The sequence below is a fragment of the Heloderma suspectum genome, chromosome 3, assembly GCF_057233095.1.
Source record: "Heloderma suspectum isolate Gila_16-S chromosome 3, 16-S_ref, whole genome shotgun sequence".
In the NCBI taxonomy this organism is placed as follows: domain Eukaryota; kingdom Metazoa; phylum Chordata; class Lepidosauria; order Squamata; family Helodermatidae; genus Heloderma; species Heloderma suspectum.
The window spans coordinates 173493663-173516715 of NC_139460.1; the positions used below are offsets into that span (position 1 = coordinate 173493663).

The 23053-nt window shown below is 41.3% G+C and overlaps 1 protein-coding gene across 10 annotated transcripts in view; it reads right to left on the reverse strand.

Moving 5' to 3' along the window:
- The window catches only part of ELF1 (E74 like ETS transcription factor 1), a 101733-nt gene that overhangs the window by 41405 nt on the left and 37275 nt on the right, over positions 1–23053 (reverse strand). For 7 of the 10 annotated variants that reach the window (XM_084844887.1, XM_084844892.1, XM_084844890.1 and 4 more), the window contains one exon: positions 8070–8359. The exons of 1 other annotated variant lie outside the window; for it this stretch is intronic. In XM_084844887.1, the coding sequence (XP_084701013.1) occupies positions 8070–8141 (72 nt within the window). In that variant the 5' untranslated portion in view covers positions 8142–8359. Of the gene's footprint in view, positions 1–8069; positions 8360–8571; positions 8816–9701; positions 9900–10958; positions 11077–11168; positions 11314–23053 lie in introns of those variants that run through there. 2 more of the 10 variants (XM_084844891.1, XM_084844889.1) reach the window with 2 other exon arrangements.

Here is a 23053-nt window from a genome sequence, read left to right on the forward strand (position 1 = left end):
ACCAATCGGTTGTTCCATGTCCGGTTCTTACTGTTGCTTCTTGACCCTCATACAGGTTTCTCAGGAGACAGGTAAGGTGGTCTGGTACGCGCATCCCTTTAAGAACTTGCCACAGTTTGTTGTGATCCATACAATCAAAGGCTTTAGCATAGTCAATGAAGCAGAAATAGATGTTTTTCTGGAATTCTCTTGCTTTCTCCATGATCCAGCGAATGTTGGCAATTTCATCTCTAGTTCCTCTGCCTCTTGGGAACCCAGCTTGTACTTCTGGTAGTTCTTGGTTCACATACTGCTGAAGCCTAGCTTGTAGGATTTTGAGTATCACCTTGCTGGCATGTGAAATGAGCGCAATTGTACGGTAGTTCGAACCCTCTTTGGCATTGCCCTTCTTTGGAATTGGAATGTAAAATGACCTTTTCCAGTCTTGTGGCCACTGTTGAGTGTTCCAAATTTGCTGGCATATTGAGTGCAGCACTTTAACAGCATCATCTTTTAGGATTTTAAATAGCTCAGCTGGAATACTGTCATCTCCGCTAGCTTTGTTCTTAGTAATGCTTCCTGAGGCCCACTTGACTTCACTCTCTAGGATGTCCGGCTCAAGTTCAGTGACCGCACTCTCATGGCTATCAGGGACATTCAGATCTTTCCTGTATAGTTCTTCTGGGTATTCTTTCCACCTCTTCTTAATCTCATCTGCTTCTTAGGTCCCTGCCTTCTTTGTCCTTTATCATGTCCGTCTTTGCACAAAACGTTCCCTTGATATCTCCGATTTTCTTGAAAAGATCTCTAGTCTTTCCCATTCTATTGTTTTCCTCAATTTCTTTGCATTGTTCATTTAAGAATGCCTTCTTGTCTCTCCTTGCTATTCTCTGGAAATCTGCATTCAGTTGGATATATTTAATCAGGATCTCGCCTGATTAAAGGCAGCTGCCGGCAACATCACATCACTCCAGTGCTGAAGGAGTTGCACTGGTTACAAGTTGTTTTCCGGGCCAAATTCAAGGTGTTGGTTTTGACCTTTAAAACCCTATATGGTTCCGGCCCAGCCTATCTTAAGGCCTCCAGCAACACCAAACAGGCCGCTTAACAAGATCAGCCTCAGATGGCCTTCTCTCTGTCCCATCAGTCAGGACAGCTAGACTGGTGGGGATGAGGGAGAGGGCCTTTTCTGTGGTGGCCCCCACTCTGTGGAACTCCCTCCCTAAGGAACTCTGCCATGCCCCCTCTTTAATGAGTTTCCGCCATGCATTAAAAACGTGGTTGTTCAAGCAGGCATTTGGGGTGGGTTAGGGTATTTTAGAAAACGTGTAGAATTTTATTGTTTTAAACTGTTTTATTATATGCTGTACATCGCCCAGAGTGGCTGGGTGACCAGCCAGATGGGCAATTAATAAATTTAATAAATAAATAAATAAATCTTCCCCTTTCCCCTTTGCTTTTCGCTTCCCTTCTTTCCTCAGCTATTTGTAAAGCCTCATCAGACAGCCACTTTGCTTTCTTGCATTTCTTTTTCTTTGGGATGGATTGAGTTGCTGCCTCCTGAACAATGTTACGGACCTCCGTCCATAGTTCCTCAGGCACTCTGTCTATCAGGTCTAATCCCTGAAATCTATTCCTCACCTCCACTGTATATTCATAAGGGATATGATTTAGGTCATACCTGAATGGTTTAGTGGTTTTCCCTACGTTCTTCAATTTAAGCCAAAATTTTGCGATAAGAAGCTCATGATCCAAGCCACAGTCAGCCCCAGGTCTTGTTTTTACTGACTGTATAGAGCTTCTCCATCTTTGGCTGCAAAGGACATAATCAATCTGATTTTCATATTGACCATCTGGTGATGTCCATGTGTAGAGTCGCCTCTTGTGCTGTTAGAAAAGAGCGTTTGCTATGATCAGCGTGTTCTCTTGGCAAAACTCTATTAGCCTTTGTCTATTAGCCTGCTTCATTTTGTACACCAAGGCCATGCTTGCCTGTTATCCCGGTGATTTCTTGACTTCCTGCTTTAGCATTCCAATCCCCTATGATGAAAAGGACATCTTTTGGGGGGGTTAGTTCTAGAAGGTGTTGTAGGTCTTCATAGAACCAATCAACCTCAGCTTCTTCGGCCTCAGTGGTTGGGGCACAGACTTGAATTACTGTGATGTTGAATGGTTTGCCTTGGATTCGTACTGAGATCATTCTATTGTTTTTGAGATTGTACCCCAGTACTGCTTTTCCCACCCTTTTTTTGACTATGAGTGCTACTCCATTTCTTCTGAGGGATTCTTGCCCACAGTAGTAGATATAATGGTCACCTGAATTAAATTTGCCCATGCTTGTCCATTTTAGTTCGCTGATTCCCAAGATGTCGATGGTCAATCTTGCCATCTCATGTTTGACCACCTCCAGCTTACCTTGATTCATTGATCTTACATTCCAGGTTCCTAAACAATATTGTTCTTTACAGCATCAGACCACTTATACAGATTCCTCAGGAGGCAGACAAGATGACTTGGTATCCCCATGCCACCAAGAACTTGCCACAATTTGTTATGATCCACACAGTCAAAGGCTTTAGAATAGTCAAAAAAACAGAATACATGTTTTTCTGAAACTCCCTGGCTTTCTCCATTATCCAGTAGATATTGGTAATTTGGTCTCTAGTTCCTCTGCCTTTTCTAAACCTAGCTTGTACATGTGGCAATTCTCGTTCCATGGATTGCTGGAGTCTATCTTGCAAGATCTTGAGCATTACCTTACTGGCATGTGAAATAAGTGCCATTGTTCGATAGTTTGAACATTCTTTAGTGTTTCCCTTTTTTGGTATGGGGATATAAGTTGATTTTTTCCAATCTGGTGGCCATTCTTGTGTTTTCCAAATTTGCTGGCAAATGGCATGCATCATCTTGACAGCATCATCTTGCAAGATTTTAAATAGTTCAGCTGGGATACCGTCGTCTCCTGCTGCCTTGTTAGTAGCAATGCTTCTTAAAGCCCATTCAACCTCACTCTTCAGGATGTCTGGCTCCAACTCACTGACCACACCATCAAATCTATCCTCAATATTATTATCCTTCCTATACAGATCTTCCGTATATTCTTGCCACCTTTTCTTGATCTCTTCTGCTTCTGTTAGATCCTTGCCATCTTTGTTTTTGATCATACCCATTTTTGCCTGGAATTTACCTCCAATGTTTCTAATTTTCCAGAAGAGGTCTCTTGTCCTTCCTATTCTATTATCTTCTTCCACTTCCGCGCACTGCTTGTTTAAAAATAATTCCTTATCTCTTCTGGCTAACCTCTGGAATTTTGCATTTAATTGGGCATATCTCCCCCTATCACTGTTGCCTTTTGCTTTCCTTCTTTCCTGGGCTACTTCCAGTGTCTCAGCAGACAGCCATCTTGCCTTCTTGGTTTTCTTTTTCTTTGGGACTTTTTTGTTGCCGCCTCCTGAACAATGTTGTGAACTTCTGTCCATAGTTCTTCCGGCACCCTATCTATTAAATCTAGTCCCTTAAATCTATTCTTCACCTCCACTGCATATTCATGAGGAATATTAGTGAGCTCATATCTACCTGATCTGTGGGTCTTCCCTATTCTCTTTAGTCTGATTCTAAATTGTGCAATAAGAAATTCGTGATCTGAACTAGTCAGCTCCAGGTCTAGTTTTTACTGACTGTATAGATGTCCATCACCTTTGGCTACAAAGGATGTAGTCAATCTGATTTTGGTGTCGACCATCTGGTGAAGTCCATGTATAAAGTTGTCTCTTAGGTTGTTGGAAGAGAGTGTTTGTTATGCACAGTGAGTTGTCTTGGCAAAATTCTATCAGCCTATGTCCCGCTTCATTTTGTTCTCCCAGACCATGCTTGCCTGTAATTCCAGGTGTCGTTTGACTACCCACCTTAGCATTCCAGTCTCCTGTAATGAAAATAACATCTCTTTTTGGCGTATTATCCAGTAGGATAATATCCTCATAGAACTGATCTACTTCTGCTTCTTCAGCATCTGTGGTTGGGGTGTATATTTGGATCACTGTGATCTTAAATGGCTTACCCTGAATTCGAGTTGAGATCATTCTATCGTTTTTTGGATTGTATCCAGGCACTGCTTTAGCCACTTTATTATTAATTATGAAGGACAACTTGCTCACTACTAAAAATCACACAGAAATATGTATTTTCAGCACAAAAAATATGTCTGGGTAATTCTTATATATGACTTTATGCAATAAACATAATATAAATGCCCTTAGCAATTGCCAGGCCATAAGCAAGGGGTAGGTTGTGCTGGTTCTGCAACTCTATTAAACCTTAACGATTGTAAGGAATCCTATAAACAAAAACCTTGACAGAAATCAGGAGATTTGAAAAACAATGAATTTTGCTTTTGTTTACTCGACTCCATGTTACTTAGCATTTAATATTTATGGCCATTACATCTTCCTTTAGAGAGTTTTTGGTGCTCGTTAGGCAGAGATGATTTTCATTTGTTTTTAAAATTATGTATGCTATCTAAAAAGGTAGCCACCATTACAAGCTGAAATAACTGCAACACTACAAACTACAAAAACTAAGTCAAGCATTTTACTCCATTCAGCATTCTCTTCCTCAGTTAGTGTAAACATTAAATAAATCTTGCTTCATCAGTTTATGCTCTTGTGTCCTTTACATCATGAGGCTGCCAATCTTTCTTGGCGGGGAAGCTCCAAGGGCCTCTCTGAGAGCTCAGCCAGTCACTTGAACATTAGACTCCTTAACATGATAAGTTGCATCAAGAAACAGGAATAAATATTTGAGACTAAGATGGAGAGAAAATGGATTTAATACAAGATACAGCCAGATACTTAACTTCTGTGAAACAGAATATTTATAACAAGTTCTTGTCCAACACACTACCAACAAGTGAGGGAGCTGGGAATTTCCAAGTTCAGTTTCCACAACTGCCATGAACTCCCTAGGTGGCCTTAAGCAAGCCATTCTCTCTCAGTCTCTGCTGTCTGAAACATGCAGGTTATGGCACTGGCCCAACTTACAGGGTTGTTGTAAAGATTACTAACATACAGTTGGATCTAGATTTAGGCATGTGCAACTAGGCTGGCAAAAGGCGGCTTTCCTGCCACCTGCTCCCAATAGTAGCCCAACCAGCCCTCAGGAGGGTCCCCAAACCCTCTGTGTAGCATTTTTTCGGGGGCTGGAGTGGCTGCCTTGGGGAGCACAGGGCAAGCAAGTCTGCTTTCATCAGCCCAGTTGCATGCAATTAAATCTGAATCCAATCCATAATCTTTGAACAGTTAAAAGGTCTTATATAAATGCTTGTACATAACAACTAGCAAGAACATAATTAAATACACAGTCAGCCTTTCAAAAGAATTCATCTTCTTTCTTTGTAAGCACAAGCTTGAAATCTACAACCAATGTACTTTAAAAGGAACCCATTCAAGTCTGTTCCAGAAGAAGTGGACTATGGAATGATCCTGACTAGAAGTAACTGTCTTCCACCAATGGTTGGCTGCAAAATGAGTATTTGAATGAATTTAACATGTACATTCAGGTAATCTGGATCTTGCAGAGAGAATGACAACATTACAAAGACAGGTGGCATTCTTCGTTCAATGTCAGAGGGAACTAGCCTAAGCTCATGTCTATCTAAACAGGATGTATTTCTTTAAGGAGGCATAAGCACCAAAAGTTGCAGCAGGAGAACTGATGACCTGTTACCCCATCCATTACTGTATCTATCACTCTTCCAAGAATAATACTTCACATTTATATTAGGATTGTGCAGGGACTCCCTGATCCACCTCGGAGGCTGCTTTGGGGCTTCCTCGACAGGCCCGATCCACTTTGGGCTGATCCCCGCCCCCCAGCAACCTGCTTCGGCCTCCGGAGCTGAAGTGGGATTCGGATGTCCAAATCCTGCTTCCCCCCCAATGCACTGCGCAGGCCCCCAGTTCCTTACCTGGGCCCCTGGACACACACCGACAGTCATCTTCTTGTTGAGTATTTCTGGAAACAGATCCTGCACAAATGGTGGCTGTCAAGCAGTCAAGGATGCTATATTAATGTTGCATGCTTCACAGCTGCCATTTGTGCAGGATCCATTTCCAGAAATACAGGGAGTCGCCATTTTAAAAATGGTGACTCCCTGGAACAAGAAGACGACTGCTGGCATGCGTTCTGAGCGCCCAGGTAAGGAGCTGGGTGCTGGGCGGCAGCTGGGCTTCTGGACTGCTCCAACGCATGCTGAAGAGCTTCAGAGCAACCTGACCCACTTCGTGCCCTCTCCACATCGGAAGTGGCACGAAGCACCCTGCTTCGGCTTGTAGTTTGCACCTCAGGCCGAAGCAGTGCACAGCCCTAATTTCTACATCTATTAGAAAGTGTGAGAAGACACATCTTTTAATGTAGCCTTTTACATCATGTAGTAGTTTTATTGTTTTTAATGTTCTTGTTTTTTGAGTTAAGGTCTTGTTTTAAATCGTTGTACACCCCCTTAATGGCTTTTTTTTTTAAGCAAACAAGGTGGTATATAAATATTTGAAAGAAAGAAAGAAAGAAAGAAAGAAAGAAAGAAAGAAAGAAAGAAAGCAAGCAAGCAAGCAAGCATTACTTTGCAGGTTCAGAGCACTTCACACACATCTTAGTAATCTGTACCACAATCACCCTGTAATATAGTTCTATTAAGCATTATTTATATTTATTTCCTCACATTTATATCCCACTCTTCCTCCAAGGAGCTCAAGGTGACATATCTGTAAGTTCTCCCTACCTTTATATTTACACCAAGACAATGAGGTAGTTCAGGCTGAGAGAGAAAGCGACTAGCCCAAAGTCTCCCACCCATGGGGATTCAAACCTGGGTTCTTCCCAGTCCTAAATTGCAGGTCGGGGATGCTGAAAGAGGGGGACAGAAATGCTGCTGTCTCCTTTCCATACTCTTGCTCTTATTTTTGATTAACATCCGTTAACAAGAAGAGAAGCAAGAATGTAATCAGATACTTTTGTGATAAGATGGCATGCTTTATCATTTCCTGAAGGGATCATGGTCATGACTATGGTTTTGCTAATGCAGAACAGGATGTGGAAAGAGCTTTTGGTTTAGTCTACCCAAATCAGCTTCTTTTTGGAGGGATATGCACTCCAATACATGAAAGTAGGGAGGCCTAGCCTCCAACCAGGACATTTGCAGGGGAGTAGATATTGCCTACTCTCCAGAGAAGCACCCCTCCAGATCACCATAGCACAGCCAGTCTGAAGGCTTGCAGCTGTATTAATAAATTAATAAATAAAATGTATGGACCAATTTTCAACCTAAGTAGTTAACAATAATCGAACATCACAAAACAGGTGCAGGGCTTCTTCACACTTTGCCATGTGATTATTTTTAGCTCATGTGTACATCCCTTCTTTGCAGCCTGAATTATGGATCACAACACTACAAGCACACGGGCAGGGAGTGGTTCTGTGTCACATGTCACAGGCACCATCCAATAGTTGCTAGTAAGTCTTACATAGCACACTTCAGATAGCATTGCAAATTGCAATGGCTCCTGTCAAGGAAATGTTTTCCCAGCAACAATACACTGCTGTTTTAAGTGATAGGAAAATGTATTATCCTCCAAACAAAATTAATATTCCCCCTTGAGCCATAAAAACTGGATTTCAAACAACAAATGAGCAAAAAAGGCATTTGTTGCAATATAAACTGATAATCAGGACAAACCAGATGATTATTTTTCTCCTTTGGGGCAGCTATAATTCTGCACCATGCAAACTGCTGTCCTAGGTCTTAAGCCGCCTCTGGAATGCACTACCCACACCAGGGGCTGAAATTACTTTTGTCTAATCAGAAAAGTGTACACCGCATGGGGATTGTAGGACATTTTTCTGTCTAAACATGCGCAGGATTGCACCCTAAATTACTCATAAACATGCATACACCAGGAAGTGATTACAAATGCTCACAGGATTCCCTTCAACTAAACATCAAAATGTTCAAAAGAGAAAAAAATAGTAAACCAATGTTTTTTATATTCTTTTAGCATAATCTAGTGGTTATTTAACATGCTTTTTAATTTCTCCCTTACCTGTTGCTCATCCTGCATGACATTACTGGCAAATTCAAACATCAAATCGTTCTGCTGTACCACTGCTGCCATAATAAAGCATTCCACGGTCTCAGCGCTGCATGGAATAAAAACGCTCCTTTGGTGTAAAGAAAGACTTTATCACCAGAAAAGAGTTGTGTGGGGCAACAGACCTTGGTCAGTCTGTTGCCTGGTAGACAGTTCTTGTACAATCTTCCTGGATTTTATTCTTCACAAAGACAGATGAATTAGGAAATACCTTCTTGAATATGCTTCTCAACCAGAAACCACTGGAAAACAAAAGCAAAATTAAATCAACAGTAGTCATACAATTGTAAAATAATATCACTATGGGTGATACTGAGTCCGCCTCTCTTTAGTTTTGGGGAGTTTACTAATATAACTTAAAACAGACATCTATAAATGATAGATTTTAAAAAAAATTATGAAGCATAAATCTCCTGGAGCACACTTTTTTTTAGCAGGTGGCAAACAGAATTACCAAGGAGAAATTTGAAAACCCATAATCCAAGGTGGTCGGATACATCATATGCTCTACCAGTTTATTAGCTTTATTCTTTACAGGCAGATCCAAATTGCAATACTTCTGTACTGCCTGTTTAACAAAATGCCTCACTTTACAAAACTCCTAAAACACACTATAGATAATCAAGCTTTTAAAGATGCAAAAAAGCCCTCTGCCCTTTCTTAACTGAGCAGATATTTGGGAATTTTTTCAATACTCTGAAAATGCAATGCGAGTGTATTCTTATCTCTTAACACCGGCTTGTAAGCAGCAGGAAGGAAACACTGACCACGTCATGGCAAATTAGACATGCAGAGAACTGTATGCTACAAAACTCGATAAACAGAAATGCATTAGGAATGGGACAACATACGAGGAACGTACTTGTAACCCCCCATTCTAGCCCACAATGTATAAGGTTGGGCTAACAGCATAACATAATCAGCTCTATCACAACTGTAAACTAAGAATAAAGTAAAGCAGCATTATTAAAAGCATAACATTAATGTGAACAAGATATGACGTGTGTTGTTTCTGTATGAATCTTTGCAAACCTCCCAATTTTCTGTACAAAAGCTACATTGTAGTGGAAGCTTTAAAAGGTCAGATTCAGCCAACCAAATCTTTTGTTTCCTACAGAAATACTGTACTGATTCAACAGCTACTGAACTCTGCTGTTGGGTCAGAAATCCCCTGAAAATCAGCTCCTACAAGGCAACACCCCACCTTCTAGCCTTACAATGAATTCTCTTAGTCTATTTGCTTTCCCAACTGAAATGTTTTTGATCACTTCTCAGTCACAGTCTCTGCCACATGACTGTCCCCTAATTCTTAAGATCCTTCCTCCCCCAATAATCTTAGGACATGCAGACACTGTGATTTCACCATCAAGCCAGGTTTTTTACCCTCATCACCCCCTGCCAAACCTTCTTTTTGTAATATCTTGCCTGATGAAGAGCCCTGGAGATTTCAAAAGCTTACACATTTTGGCTGGCCTAATAAAGGTATTACACTCGTATAATAGGAATTTTTCCTATTAGGATTTTGGAATTTTTCTATTTTTTAAAATAGGATTTTGGAATTTTTCTTATGGTCAACATGCCTACCTTTATCTCTGTTTTCTAAAGGTGTCACAGGAGCTGAGGGAGACTGACAAGGGGAGAAGGTACTCCAGCCCAGCACAGACGTTGCCTTGCTTTGCATACCTCAGCTTTCATATGGAGGACTGTTGCTTGAGAAGTGCCCATGTCAGAACTATGACCATGATTACTTTTTGTTTAGTCTTCTTTTTGACTTGAAAACTTCTAATGTGGGACAGAATTTTTAGGTTGAGATACTTTCAGACAACGAGCCCCTATCCCCATAGGAAATTTCAGGAATACAGTTGATGACATCAGGAGCTACATGTCTGAATTTATACCATTTAATGGTTTCTGACACTTTATAGATTTATTAGCTCCTAAGCAGAAGGCCTGTCGAAAATGGAGGATGTTCTGTTGTTAAACATTTGATCTGCAGACCGATTATCAAAAGTCTGTAGAAAAAACTAACTTATTTTCTAAAAGCAGATTCTTTACAATGAGATTCCATAGTGCAGTTTTACTTATGTATTCCAATTTATGTATTACTTTATACACTATTTTGTATACTTTATACAAGGCTATTTTAAGGAAAGGTCGTGCATCTGGCATTGCCATCATGCAAAAGAGCACCCAAATCTTGATACAACGTACCAAAGAACTGAAAATGAAATGAGCTGGAGGGCAGCGTTCTCTCATGCTCAGCAGATGCCTTGGAAAGTACTTATAATTTGTCACCAGACATCTGTCACCAGTTTGTCAGTAAATATCATAAATTCAGTAAATATTAAATAAATCTCCAACATCCATTCTACCTCAGTTTTAGACTTTAAGAATGATCCTTTTAGGATCATCCTAATCCAAAAGGAACAGAATATACTTTGCTCAGCTAAATGTTTACAACATTTACCCAATTAAACTATATGCTGTTCCTATTTGATAATCCCAGTAGAAAGCAATCATCTAAAACAAATGTGACATGAAATAACAATAAATAATGCGTGTCACATACAAATAACTTAGGGTTACAAATAGTGCATGTTCAGTGAATTCTGGAACGATGGGACTTCTAAAACTTAATGACCTTTTAGCCAGTGAGACAGGCTTCTTCGTAGAAAACTAGTGAAGCATGGTGCCTTATGAGGCAGAGCTATAAATCAGAAAGTTCCCAGTTTAAATTTTGCTTCTGCCATGACTTCACCAGGTGGCCTTACACAAGCCCCCCTCTCTCAACTTCAGTCCTCCCATCTGCAACATGGGGACAGTAATACAGAGTTACCTTACCAGGTTGTTGTAAGGATAACAACTAGATAATGTATGTGAAGCATTTTGAATACTTGAAATGTTCCAAATGTTAAGACGATGGTGATGGTGATGATTCCCTGCATGTTCTTGACACAGCCTGCGTAATACATGAATACAGTCGGCAACTATCCAATTAAGGAACATACAGAATTGCAGGTGCATCACGACAGAGAAGTGCTTCATATTTACCCGGACAAGATGCTTAATTCTGGTGCTCCAGCAGGAATCCACACTATTTTATCCGTAAACCTACTCCCAGGTTATTGGGGGGGGGGGGTGCTGTAAGACACTGTTTGCCTATCCTACATTCTGAACTTCATCCAACTCTGAGTGCCTGCAATAGGCAATAAAAAAGATTTACAATTAATTTCCAATTTACACTGTAATTGTGTAGATCTGAGTATGGAGGAAGATCCTATCTTTGTTCTGACTTTGGGGCTGGGAAGCTGGAAATAGCATCCTTTTCAACCTTCTTAGGCTCTTACCTGTGCGTCTGAACATCAGTGGGCAAGTCCCACTATATCTTCAAAACAGAAGGCTGGGAGGAATCCCCCTACCTCTACAGATAACCTTCTTGCTGAGGGCCCTGTGGGCAATTTAGCCCTCTTCCCCTCCACCAGCTGTGCCTCTCCTCTTTGGAGGACCATGCAGCTTTCACAGGTGCATTGTGGTATTGTTAGCAGCAGCCACTTCACTTTTAGGGGCACAACCCTATGCATGTTTAGACAGAAAAAAGTCCTACAACTCCCAGCATTCCCAGCAAGGGGCAGGAGTGTTTGAAGGCTGTATATGACTGATTCTGTAAGCCTCTTATTACAAGATGTTAATATATTAGCACAGCCTCCCTCCCACTTGCTGTCAACTATGACCAACGTGAACAGTCACATCCCTGCTAGGGCAGCTGGTATGATTCAGCTAGACCAGAAATTCCAGTTTTTACACATTGCTGTCTACCTTCCATCAGGAGTTACCCTTGTGTCAGATTACAGGGAGCCAGGCCTTTTAGCTCTTGCAAAACTGCTAAACATATCACATACCTAGATCTGCCTATACCTGTTGCTTCATATTTATCCTCTTTCACTGCCAATGGGCATCCTTCATATATGAAATGCCATTTAAAAAAAAATAAAATTAAAAGATAACCACAGTTATATGCCCAGTTGTTAACATAACTTAATATCATTTTTATTATCACGGTACTTATCAATTCCAGATAACAAACATGTCCTTATGCCATTCTTAGAAAATGCCACAGTGAACTAGTTCAAAAAGCAAAAAGCAGATCCAAGGGTATATAAATGCAAACAGAAATTATCATTCACAAAGAGGCTTAATGTAGTTTGCTGCAAGAGGGATTTTAAATATCCCAATTATCTTCCCTTGTATCACAGATACTAGTGCAAGTTCACTTTTTCTGATGAACACTATAAGCAGTAGTTTTAATCACTGCTATATGGTATTAGTTTGTTTTTCATTTCCTGCTATGAAGTAGCTGCACACATCGGCATTAGAAGCATAAGTTATTGCACAATTCAGTGCAAAGTTAAATCATGAGCATACAACAGTCTAAGCAAGGAAATACACAACTTTGCAATTCTTGCTCCCAGTGACCAGCACCATACACTTAACTCCTTATGCCTGACACATGTAATTCCTCCCTTTTGCAACATGCCCTCGAAGGCCTGGTTCGGATGATCAAATCCTGCCTTAATAAGCCAGGGTATACATGAACTTTGTGCACCTGCATGGAGCCCTTTTCCTCTTGCATCACTCTTCTATTCGAACAACCAAGGAAATAAACCAGAAAGCTGCAATTAACCATAGCTTTCCATTACAGGCAAACTAGGAAACTATGGTTAATGGCTTCCAAATAAGCCAAGATATAAAGCCATGCTTTAAAGTTGGCTTCCAAATCCTAGCTTGTCTGAAGGTCCTGGTTTATATGTAATAGAAGGTATGGTTAACTGTAGCTTTCTGGCTTAGGGTGCAATCCTATGCATGTTTAGACAGAAAAAAAGGCCTACGACTCCCAGCCTGCCCAGCCAGCCATACTGGGAGTCATAGGCCTTTTTTCTGTCTAAACATGCATAGGATTGCACTTTTATTCAATCACTCATTCATACGAAGGGAGAAGCAAAGTAGGAACCAGATCTCAATTACGTTAATATTTCAAAAAACCTCTAAGCCTAGGACAAACCTGCCCACAGTGGGTAATGCTTTTTCTCCAGCACCTAAGGGGGATGTTGCAAATTGCTAACTGAAAACTGAACTAAAAAGATGGACATGTTAACAAAAGGAGAGAACAATACATGGCCAGAAATACATAAAGCACACTGTGCCCATCAGAGAAACACAGAAAACTTTCTAGAAAGACAGAACTACCGATGTCAGTCACTGGAGGCTGTGTTCCAACAGTCTTGGAGACCAGCCATAGAGGGTACTCCCAAGGGCTGGATTTTAATAATGAATCTTTAATCTCCAACCCTTTATTAAGAAGCCTATCCTGCAGAAAGTGCACACTTCACAAATAAACATATGGAACTAACGAAACCTATCCTCCTCTGCTCTTCCATACCAACCCAACCACCGAAGTGAGAGCCACAATAAGTAAATCATCATAAATGCTTTCAGGGCCATTTGGATACCTGTAAAATAGTGCCAACAGTTATATGACAGGCAACTAAAAACAAAAACAAAGTAAAAACAAGTGGATGATAGTTCCATAAGGTTGCAACGCTACAGTCCTAAGTAAAGCTGAGAGTTTAGATCCCACTGAAACCAAATGGATTATTAGTTGACCAAATCAAACACATGATCATAGCGTAAAGGCTTGGAAATACAATTCAAGACCAGGAATATGGGCAGAAAGTGCTAGTCTGATCATGATCCTCAAGGACTACAAGAGAGGCTCTACAGAGGGAATCAGTGCCCCATCATCACTACTGCACCGGCTGCCTCTCCAAGGACACAAAAACAACCTCAAAGAGGAGGTAAAGGGGTGTGCCGATGGGCAGGAAGGGGAGGAGATGGCTTACAGCATATCCCCAGGCCTCCTTCTCTCTCCGACACCTCAGCTAGATGGGCAAAAATACCCATCTAGCTATAATGGAGAGCAGGAGGTACGGTAGAGGCTGGGATCACCTCCAGCGTGCCTCCCGCTCTGCACTGGATACTCGTAAGCCTCCGAGTTTGGAGGCTTACAAGTATTAAGGGCGGATCCTATAGGATTGCACCCTAAAGCACTTTTCCATCATTCAGTCACTTGGAGCTATGACTACTCAGAACAAATACACGTCTCTCAAAAACATACAAAGCTTCCATGATACTCATATTTTTCAGTAATGGGTAGTTCTAAGAAATATCCATTTGCTTAAATGTTTCTTTCATTCTCTTAGATTAACGTGGCTAGTGATGCAGTGGCAGACAATGGAGAATACTAAATTCCACTATCCAAGCTGGGAGTTCTAAATCAAGTCTGTTCTGAAAAAATAGGCACTGATACAGTAAGCTTGTTCCTATCAACTTTCTTGGTCTTTTGGAAGTAACGTCAAGCTTCCTTTGGGAATTACCCAGGTATCTTGAATTAAGGCACTTGCTTCAACAAAAATAGTAAATTTAGGTGCTGCTTTGTTCAATGCACTGTGTTCCTCAGTTTAAATTCACAAAAGTTAAACAACCCGGATAATGTTGGACAACCTCATGATAGCAGAAGAGCTACTGTCATTTTCCTATGTCCTCTCTCTTCTCAATCAGCACACTCCAGGAAACAAGGCTTCAGGCTAACACTACTTTATTAGTTAACAACTAACTTCTTTACAAATGCAGATTCCAGGAAACTCTCAGACTGCATGAAACAGCTAATCCACACATCTACAAATATCAGTAGAGGAGATGAAGTGGAAGTTAGGGAAGTTGCCAGCAGTCTGGGCATGAACTTCTTGGCCAGACTTGCTTCGCACGGATGCCCCTCCCTTAGGGTGGCTCCCTCCTACATTGGCTTCCACGAGTGGCCAACCTGGCAGAGCCTCTGATGCCTGCCCCTAACTTTTTCTGCTTCGCTCTACAACAGACCCTAGTATGCCTCAAGTCACGGCCCTCGCTTCCTCCGAAACCTGAGTTTTCATGGTGGAGGAATGGGGGAACCGTTCAAGCTAGGCCATCTGTGTGTCAAAACGTTGGGAAGGAAGTCTCACCATATCTCGGCTCACTAGGGAGGGTGCCTCCCTCTGTTCTTGCTGTTCCCATTCTGATTCCACATCTGAGCTGCCAGACATCTTCACACGCTCAGATTCATTCCTGACAGCTACTTACAAATGCAGCTTAAAAAAAACAATACTGCAAATGTTAGGTAATAGCCCAATCACAAAAAATTTAACATTTAAAACAAAACAAAAAAATAATTGGCTAACAGGCAGTTACAAAGAGTTTTGAATCAACCAGTTACCTACAGGACCTGAGTAAAATATTGATAAACAACGCTGTAATCCATATAGCTGAGAACTGGCTAATTTTCTTTTCTACCTGATTAAGAAAGCTTTTCAGCTAAAAAACTTGCACTTCTTTCTTCAAATGAAGCTTGTCCAAAGGGAGAGATCACTTATTTTGTGAAAGATTGCCATGTGTCCATCTAGAGATCCTGCTTGTCCTTAAAAGCTTCAAACCAAGGAGAAAGGGAAAGCTGCACCACTCCTTCCATTTCTTCACTAGACCCTTTACTCACCATCTTTCCCTGCCTGCTACAGTTTTGTCCCACAGCAGATAGGAGAGGGCATGATAGGGAAGGGAAAGGAAAAGGAAAAAGGCAGGAGATGCAGGAGCAACATCATTGCTTTGGAACTTTCAGAGGCCAACACCTGTTAGCTTTGTGTTTCTTATTCTCTGGGACAACTTGGAACAATATGGAACCTAAACATATGAATGATAATCAGTTACATGACAGGCATGCAATTTATTCTGTCATATAATTTTACATTAGTTCCAAAGGAAGACAGATTTCATGTGATCCTGCAATATTCTGACACAGAAAAGTGACTGGCAGGTTTCCAACTAAACTTAACAAAATGAATATAAAAATAATCTGTCCTGGATTACTCCTCTAGCTATTGTTCACTCTCAGAAACATGCCTTTTCCATCAAGTTAAGTCCAATCTTCAGTGGAAAACTTTAAATATGAGACTGAATATATAATGATATGGAAATCTCAACCATTATTTTCTTTAGGGGACTGTTATACAATGACCCACATGAAAAAAATTCAAGAGGAGCAGTATCTTGGTTCATCTGTTTCACTTTTAGTGGTCTAACTGACAGGAAGCAGACATACAGCTACGACATTCAAGTGACAAGTATTTCCTGCTTCCACTGCTGCATCTTGCTTTCACACTTTGTTGCTGTAAAAAACAGTTCATTAGTGCTACAGTATACTAGTCCAAACTTTAAGTGGTATGGCTTTTAGAGGAACAACAGTTAAAACCTGCAAACTAATATGCTATTAAAAAATGGGGGCAAGGGAAGCAAATTCTCATATTGGAAGCAAAGTTAGAACTGGAGCAGGCGCAATAAGAGAAAATGAACATAAATATATTATAAGAAGTCACAGACTACAATATTAAGTAATTAACACATGCCCTACTTTAATAAGAGCTACTTTGTACCACCCCTTCATGGATCACTGCCTTGTTGTGCTGAAGGGGCTTGCGTAACTCATTGAAGCCATAAGCTATGCCGTGCAGGGCCACCCAAGACGGACAGGTCATGGTGGAGAGTTCTGATAAAATGTGGTCCACTGGAGAAGGAAATGGCAACCCACTCCAGTATTCTTGCCAAGAAAACCCCATGGAACATATCACAAGGCTAAAAGATATGACGCCGGAAGATGAGCCCCTCAGATCGGAAGGTGTCCAATATACTACTCGGGAAGAGCAGAGGGAATTTCCAAGTAGCGCCAGAAAGAGTGAAGCGGCAGGGCCAAAGCCAAAAGGACACTCAACTGTGGATGTGTCTGGTGATGAAAAGAAAGTCCGATGCTGTAAAGGACAATATTGTTTAGGAACCTGGAATGTAAGATCAATGAATCAAGGTAAGCTGGAGGTGGTCAAACATGAGATGGCAAGATTGAACATTGACATCTTGGGAATCAGCGAACTAAAATGGATAAGCATGGGCGAATTTAATTCAGGTGACCATTATATCTACTACTGTGGGCAAGAATCCCTCAGAAGAAATGGAGTAGCACTCATAGTCAAAAAAGGGGTGGGAAAAGCAGTACTGGGGTACAATCTCAAAAACAATAGAATGATCTCAGTACGAATCTAAGGCAAACCATTCAACATCACAGTAATTCAAGTCTATGCCCCAGCCACTGAGCCTGAAGAAGCTGAGGTTGATCGGTTCTATGAAGACCTACAACACCTTCTAGAACTAACACCCAAAAAAGATGTCCTCTTCATCATAGGGGATTGGAATGCTAAAGCAGGAAGTCAAGAAATAACCGGGATAACAGGCAAGCATGGCCTTGGTGTACCAAATGAAGCAGGACAAAGGCTAATAGAGTTCTGTCAAGAGAACACGCTGATCATAGCAAACACTCTTTTCCAACAGCACAAGAGGCGACTCTACACATGGATATCACCAGATGGTCAATATCGAAATCAGATTGATTATGTCCTTTGCAGCCAAAGATGGAGAAGCTCTATACAGTCAGTAAAAACAAGACCTGGAGCTGACTGTGGCTCAGATCATGAGCTTTTTATTGCAAAATTTCGGCTTAAATTGAAGAACATAGGGAAAACCACTAAACCATTCAGGTATGACCTAAATCATATCCCTTATGAATATACAGTGGAGGTGAGGAATAGAGTGCCTGAGGAACTCTATGTTCGGAGTTCGGAGGTCTGTAACATTGTTCAGGAGGCAGCAACTCAATCCATCCCAAAGAAAAAGAAATGCAAGAAAGCAAAGTGGCTGTCTGATGAGGCTTTACAAGTAGCTCACGAAAGAAGGGAAGCGAAAAGCAAGGGAGAAAGGGGAAGATATATCCAACTGAATGCAGAGTTCCAGAGGATAGCAAGGAGAAACAAGAAGGCCTTCTTAAATGAACAATGCAAAGAAATTGAGGAAAACAATAGAATGGGAAAGACTAGAGATCTTTTCAAGAAAATCAGAGCTATCAAGGGAACGTTTTGTGCAAAGACGGGCATGATAAAGGACAAAGAAGGCAGGGACCTAAGAAGCAGATGAGATTAAGAAGAGGTGGAAAGAATACACAGAAGAACTATACAGGAAAGATCTGAATGACCCTGATAGCCATGAGAGTGCGGTCACTGAACTTGAGCCGGACATCCTAGAGAGTGAAGTCAAGTGGGCCTTAGGAAGCGTTACTAACAACAAAGCTAGCGGAGATGACAGTATTCCAGCTGAGCTATTTAAGATCCTAAAAGATGATGCTGTTAAAGTGCTGCACTCAATATGCCAACAAATTTGGAACACTCAACAGTGGCCACAAGACTGGAAAAGGTCATTTTACATTCCAATTCCAAAGAAGGGCAATGCCAAAGAGTGTTCAAACTACCATACAATTGCGCTCATTTCACATGCCAGCAAGGTGATGCTCAAAATCCTACAAGCTAGGCTTCAGCAGTATGCGAACCGAGAACTACCGGAAGTACAAGCTGGGTTTCGAAGAGGCAGAGGAACTAGAGATGAAATCGCCAACATTCGCTGGATCATGGAGAAAGCAAGAGAATGCCAGAAAAACATCTATTTCTAATTCATTTATGCTAAAGCCTTTGATTGTGTGGATCACAACAAACTGTGGCAAATTCTTAAAGAGATGGGAGTACCAGACCACCTTACCTGTCTCCTGAGAAACCTGTATGAGGGTCAAGAAGCAACAGTAAGAACTGGACATGGAACAACCGAGTGGTTCAAAATTGGGAAAGGAGTACAACAAGGCTGTATGTTGTCGCCCTGCTTATTTAATTTATATGCAGAGTACATCATGAGAAACGCCGGGTTGGATGAATCACAGGTCGGAATTAAGATTGCCAGGAGAATTATCAATAACCTCAGATACGCAGACAATACCACCCTAATGGCAGAAAGTGAAGAGGATCTAAAGAGCCTCTTGTTGAGGGTGAAAGTGGAGAATGCAAAAGCTGGCTTGAAACTCAACATTAAAAAAACTAAAATCATGGCATCTGGTCCCATCACTTCCTTGCATATAGAAGGGGAAGAAATGGAAGCAGTGACAGATTTTATTTTCTTGGGCTCCAAGATCACGGCAGACGGTGACTGTAGCCATGAAATTAAAAGACGCTTGCTCCTTGGGAGGAAAGCTATGGCAAACCTAGACACCATAGTAAGAAGCAGAGACATCACCTTCCCGACAAACGTTTGTATAATCAAAGCTATGGTTTTCCCAGTAGCAACGTATGGCTGTGAGAGCTGGACTATAAGGAAGGCTGAGCACCAAAGAATCGATGCTTTCGAACTGTGGTGCTGGAGAAGACTCTTACGAGTCCCCTGGACTGCAAGGAGGTCAAATCAATCAATCCTAAAGGAAATCAACCCTGAGTGCTCATTGGAAGGTCAGATACTGAAGATGAAGCTCAAATATTTTGGCGAAGAGAAAACTCACTGGAAAAGACCCTGATGCGGGGGAAAGATTGAAGACAAAAGGAGAAGGGGACGGCAGAGGATGAGATAGCTAGATAGCATCACCGATGCAATGAATATGGACTTGAGCAAACTCGGGGAGAGAGCGCAGGACAGGAAGGCCTGGCATGCTATGGTCCATGGGGTCACAAAGAGTCGGACACGACTTAACGACTGAACAACAACAACTTTGTACCAAGGCTTTGTTGTGAGACCTTCTAACACAGCCTTCCCCAACCTGGTGCCCTCTAGACATTTTGGACTACCATTTCCCTCTGCCTCAGCTAGCATGACTAATGGTCAGGATTCTTGGGAGTTGTAGTCCAAAATATCTGGAGGGCACTAGTCCAACTTGGCAGTTGTAGTTCAAATCATCTAGGAAGCTGTTGTAACATATAATGTATTGTATGTTCATCATCACAAAAACTGTGCAGATGCAACTGCCTTAGTAAGTTTATGAAACGCAACACCATTAAAACTACTGAGTGAAGTATTTCACAGTTAGACAAGCTGTTGTACATTCTTCTGTCCCCAAACACACACAAAAGTACACTGCACCGTTACAGTTACAAAACAGGAAGTAGCCGATGGGGAAATAAACATGTTTTCTGGAGGAACTTAAACCAAGCTTGAATACATTCTTGCTTGGAAAATGCTTAGAAAATGGAGAATATTTTAACTCCAGTTAATTTTTCCTAGGGAGAATCAAATCTAGAATTCTTTAAAGCACTGAAACACTGCATCTCTTAAACGGGAATTATACACAAAACATTTGAATCAAAAAGCTTACAGGAACCAGGGAAAGGTAATCGCCTCTCATCATGGCTGTGTCAAATCTAACCAACCAAAAAATATATGGAAAAGAGGAGGAAGGGAAGGTAAGTCATTCAAAGAAACTGTATGCATTCATGCACAAACACACACCAGGTTAGCAGCAAGCACTCAGCCAAAGAGCTTTCAACATCTAAAAGCCACTTCTGTAAATTGTGGTGTAAGAGGACATCTACTGTTAAAGGAACTGAAACTCTTGAGAAGCCTGCTTGATCTCACTTCTCAGAACACTCTGCATTATTTGAGCAACACATATCTCAGTTTGTACTTTAGGAATCAAAACCAAATGTCATGGTCACTATAAAGAAGCTCCTTATGCTCTTGAGACTAGAACTTTTTATGTTTTGCAGCCCAAAATTCCAAATCCTACTAGAGGTTATAAAAACAACAAAAATTTGCATACTTATACATCATGTGTCTACAAGATGAATGTCTGTTTTGAAAAATCTGTTTTAAAATCTGGAATATTTTGGCAAGGACTTGGTAACTGAGCTAAAGAAGAAAGGGGTAGTAAGGACACTGGAAGCAACAAGTGAGTATAAGTTGCAGAGTCATGGGAAGGAGCAGGAAGTTACATATGGTATTAATGAGCTGCCCCTTGCCCCCAGCATGGCTACATTCAGACCATGGTTTAGCATTATGAGAACAGGCCTCAGTGAGTCTCAGACATGCAAGCTCCCCTTTCCTGTCCTCACCTGTTGTGGGTCTCGAGATTGAGAGCTTCTGCTTACATTTTAGGTTAACAGCACTTTAAAGTGCCATCTGAATCCTAAATTGTGCCTAATCTTAACTATGGTTTGTTGAAACTAGCTTGTTTCAACAAGCCACAGTTAAGATTGACCACAGTCTGTCTAGGCTCCAACACCATGACAAGCAGCAGCCACTCCAGTAGCAAGAGGGGAAGGAAGACCAGCTACCCTGGGACTGATAGTGACTGAGCTTTTACCATCTTATATGCTTACTTGCTTGGGGAGCCTTCCTCTCAAGTAGACCTGCTGCGGGCAATCTGGCTATCCAGAGAGTTCCTCCTTCTTGGAGAGACCTGGCAGTGATTCAACATTTTTCCAGTAGATCCACCCCATTGGATCATTGCTGGGACCGAGGGTCTATAAGAGAGACACCTGTCCTTGGGTCCCCTTTCCCTTGACTACCGATCACTGATGCAGTTCCTGACTTTTGTGCAGTTTTCCCCCATTCTAAAAAGTTCAAATGCCTCTCCTAAGGCTTAGTTACTGGCAGTTCAGAGCTTTAGCCTAAAATATGCTGCTATGTTGGCCCTGCCCCTTTTGCGTTTGTCCCCACCCACTACTGGAATGTAGCCCCAGAGAGCTTGTCCTAAATGGAATATGACCCCTCAGGCTGAAAGATGTTCAATATCCATGCCCTACTATGTGAATTAAATAATCCATATGATGAGAAACAGAAGTGAAAACAATTTACCTCATGCTCAGTAGACAAACAGCCAACCACATTTGTCATTTTTGTTGTAAAGTATCTTCCAGTTTTACTGGGAAACAAGCATTAACTCAGTAACAAAAAACAGAACTGCCACATAACAAAGAAAATGTTGAAGATGTTGATATAAGAAGCAGAGACACAAACACAATTGTCTGTTTTGTTTGTTTTCCAATGCAGTTCTAAGCAGGGACATTTTAACATCTGGGTAATCAGCTCAAGTTTTTACAGTTTTTCATATTAAATCTGTAACATTAGAATATCTTCTCTTTCACTTTCATTCAAAGTAATCTTAAAAAGACTTAAACTTCTCTTAACTTTTTCACTGAACTTCTCCACAAACTTATTACAAAGGTCATTTGTTTGAATACCCAAGTCTGAGCAAACGGGAATAGCTACAATGTTTTTACTGCAGCAAACAGTCAACAGCACTCTTTTAAAATTGATAGCAATTAAGTCATTTCTCTCCTAGCCTATCAACAAATAGTTTTTTAAATTCACTTTTGAGGTTTTTGTTTTACCACGATGGTTTGACATTTACTTCTTTATGCTTTAAAAAAGTAAGGGAGCAATCCTATCGGGATAGGCAGCCACCTCCAAACTCGGAGCCTATACAATGCAAGCCGGACGGGGCGCAGAGGGGATCTTCTCCTCCGTGCTCCAGCTGCCCTGCATTTGCAGCTAGACAGTTGCGGCTTTCTAGCTGCGGGACCCTAGAAATGGTGGGGAGGGGGGAGGCCAGACGACACACAGAAAGAGTCGTACTGGCACTTTCGCACTCCCCTCCCATGAGAACACCCCCTTTTGCCCTGCTCCATGCTACTCTGACGAGTACAGAGCCCAGGGACATTCTGTGCCACTTATGAGATGGGGGGGCTGGGAGGCGGTTCTCCAGGAACCAACCAATTCTATAGCAGTTTAGCCACTGACTAGCGGCCATAGGATTGCGCCCTAATAGCTACTAATATGAAAATGACCAAATACTACCTTAATGCTCCCTCATTCAAATACATTGTACTAATACTATGTTTTAGGCCCTAAAAACTAGATTTTAGCTTTAGTGCTACATTCATTTTATTTTAAAAGTCTTCAGTGGCATTTCCAGAGACAAAGCAATTCATGCTCGATAGCCT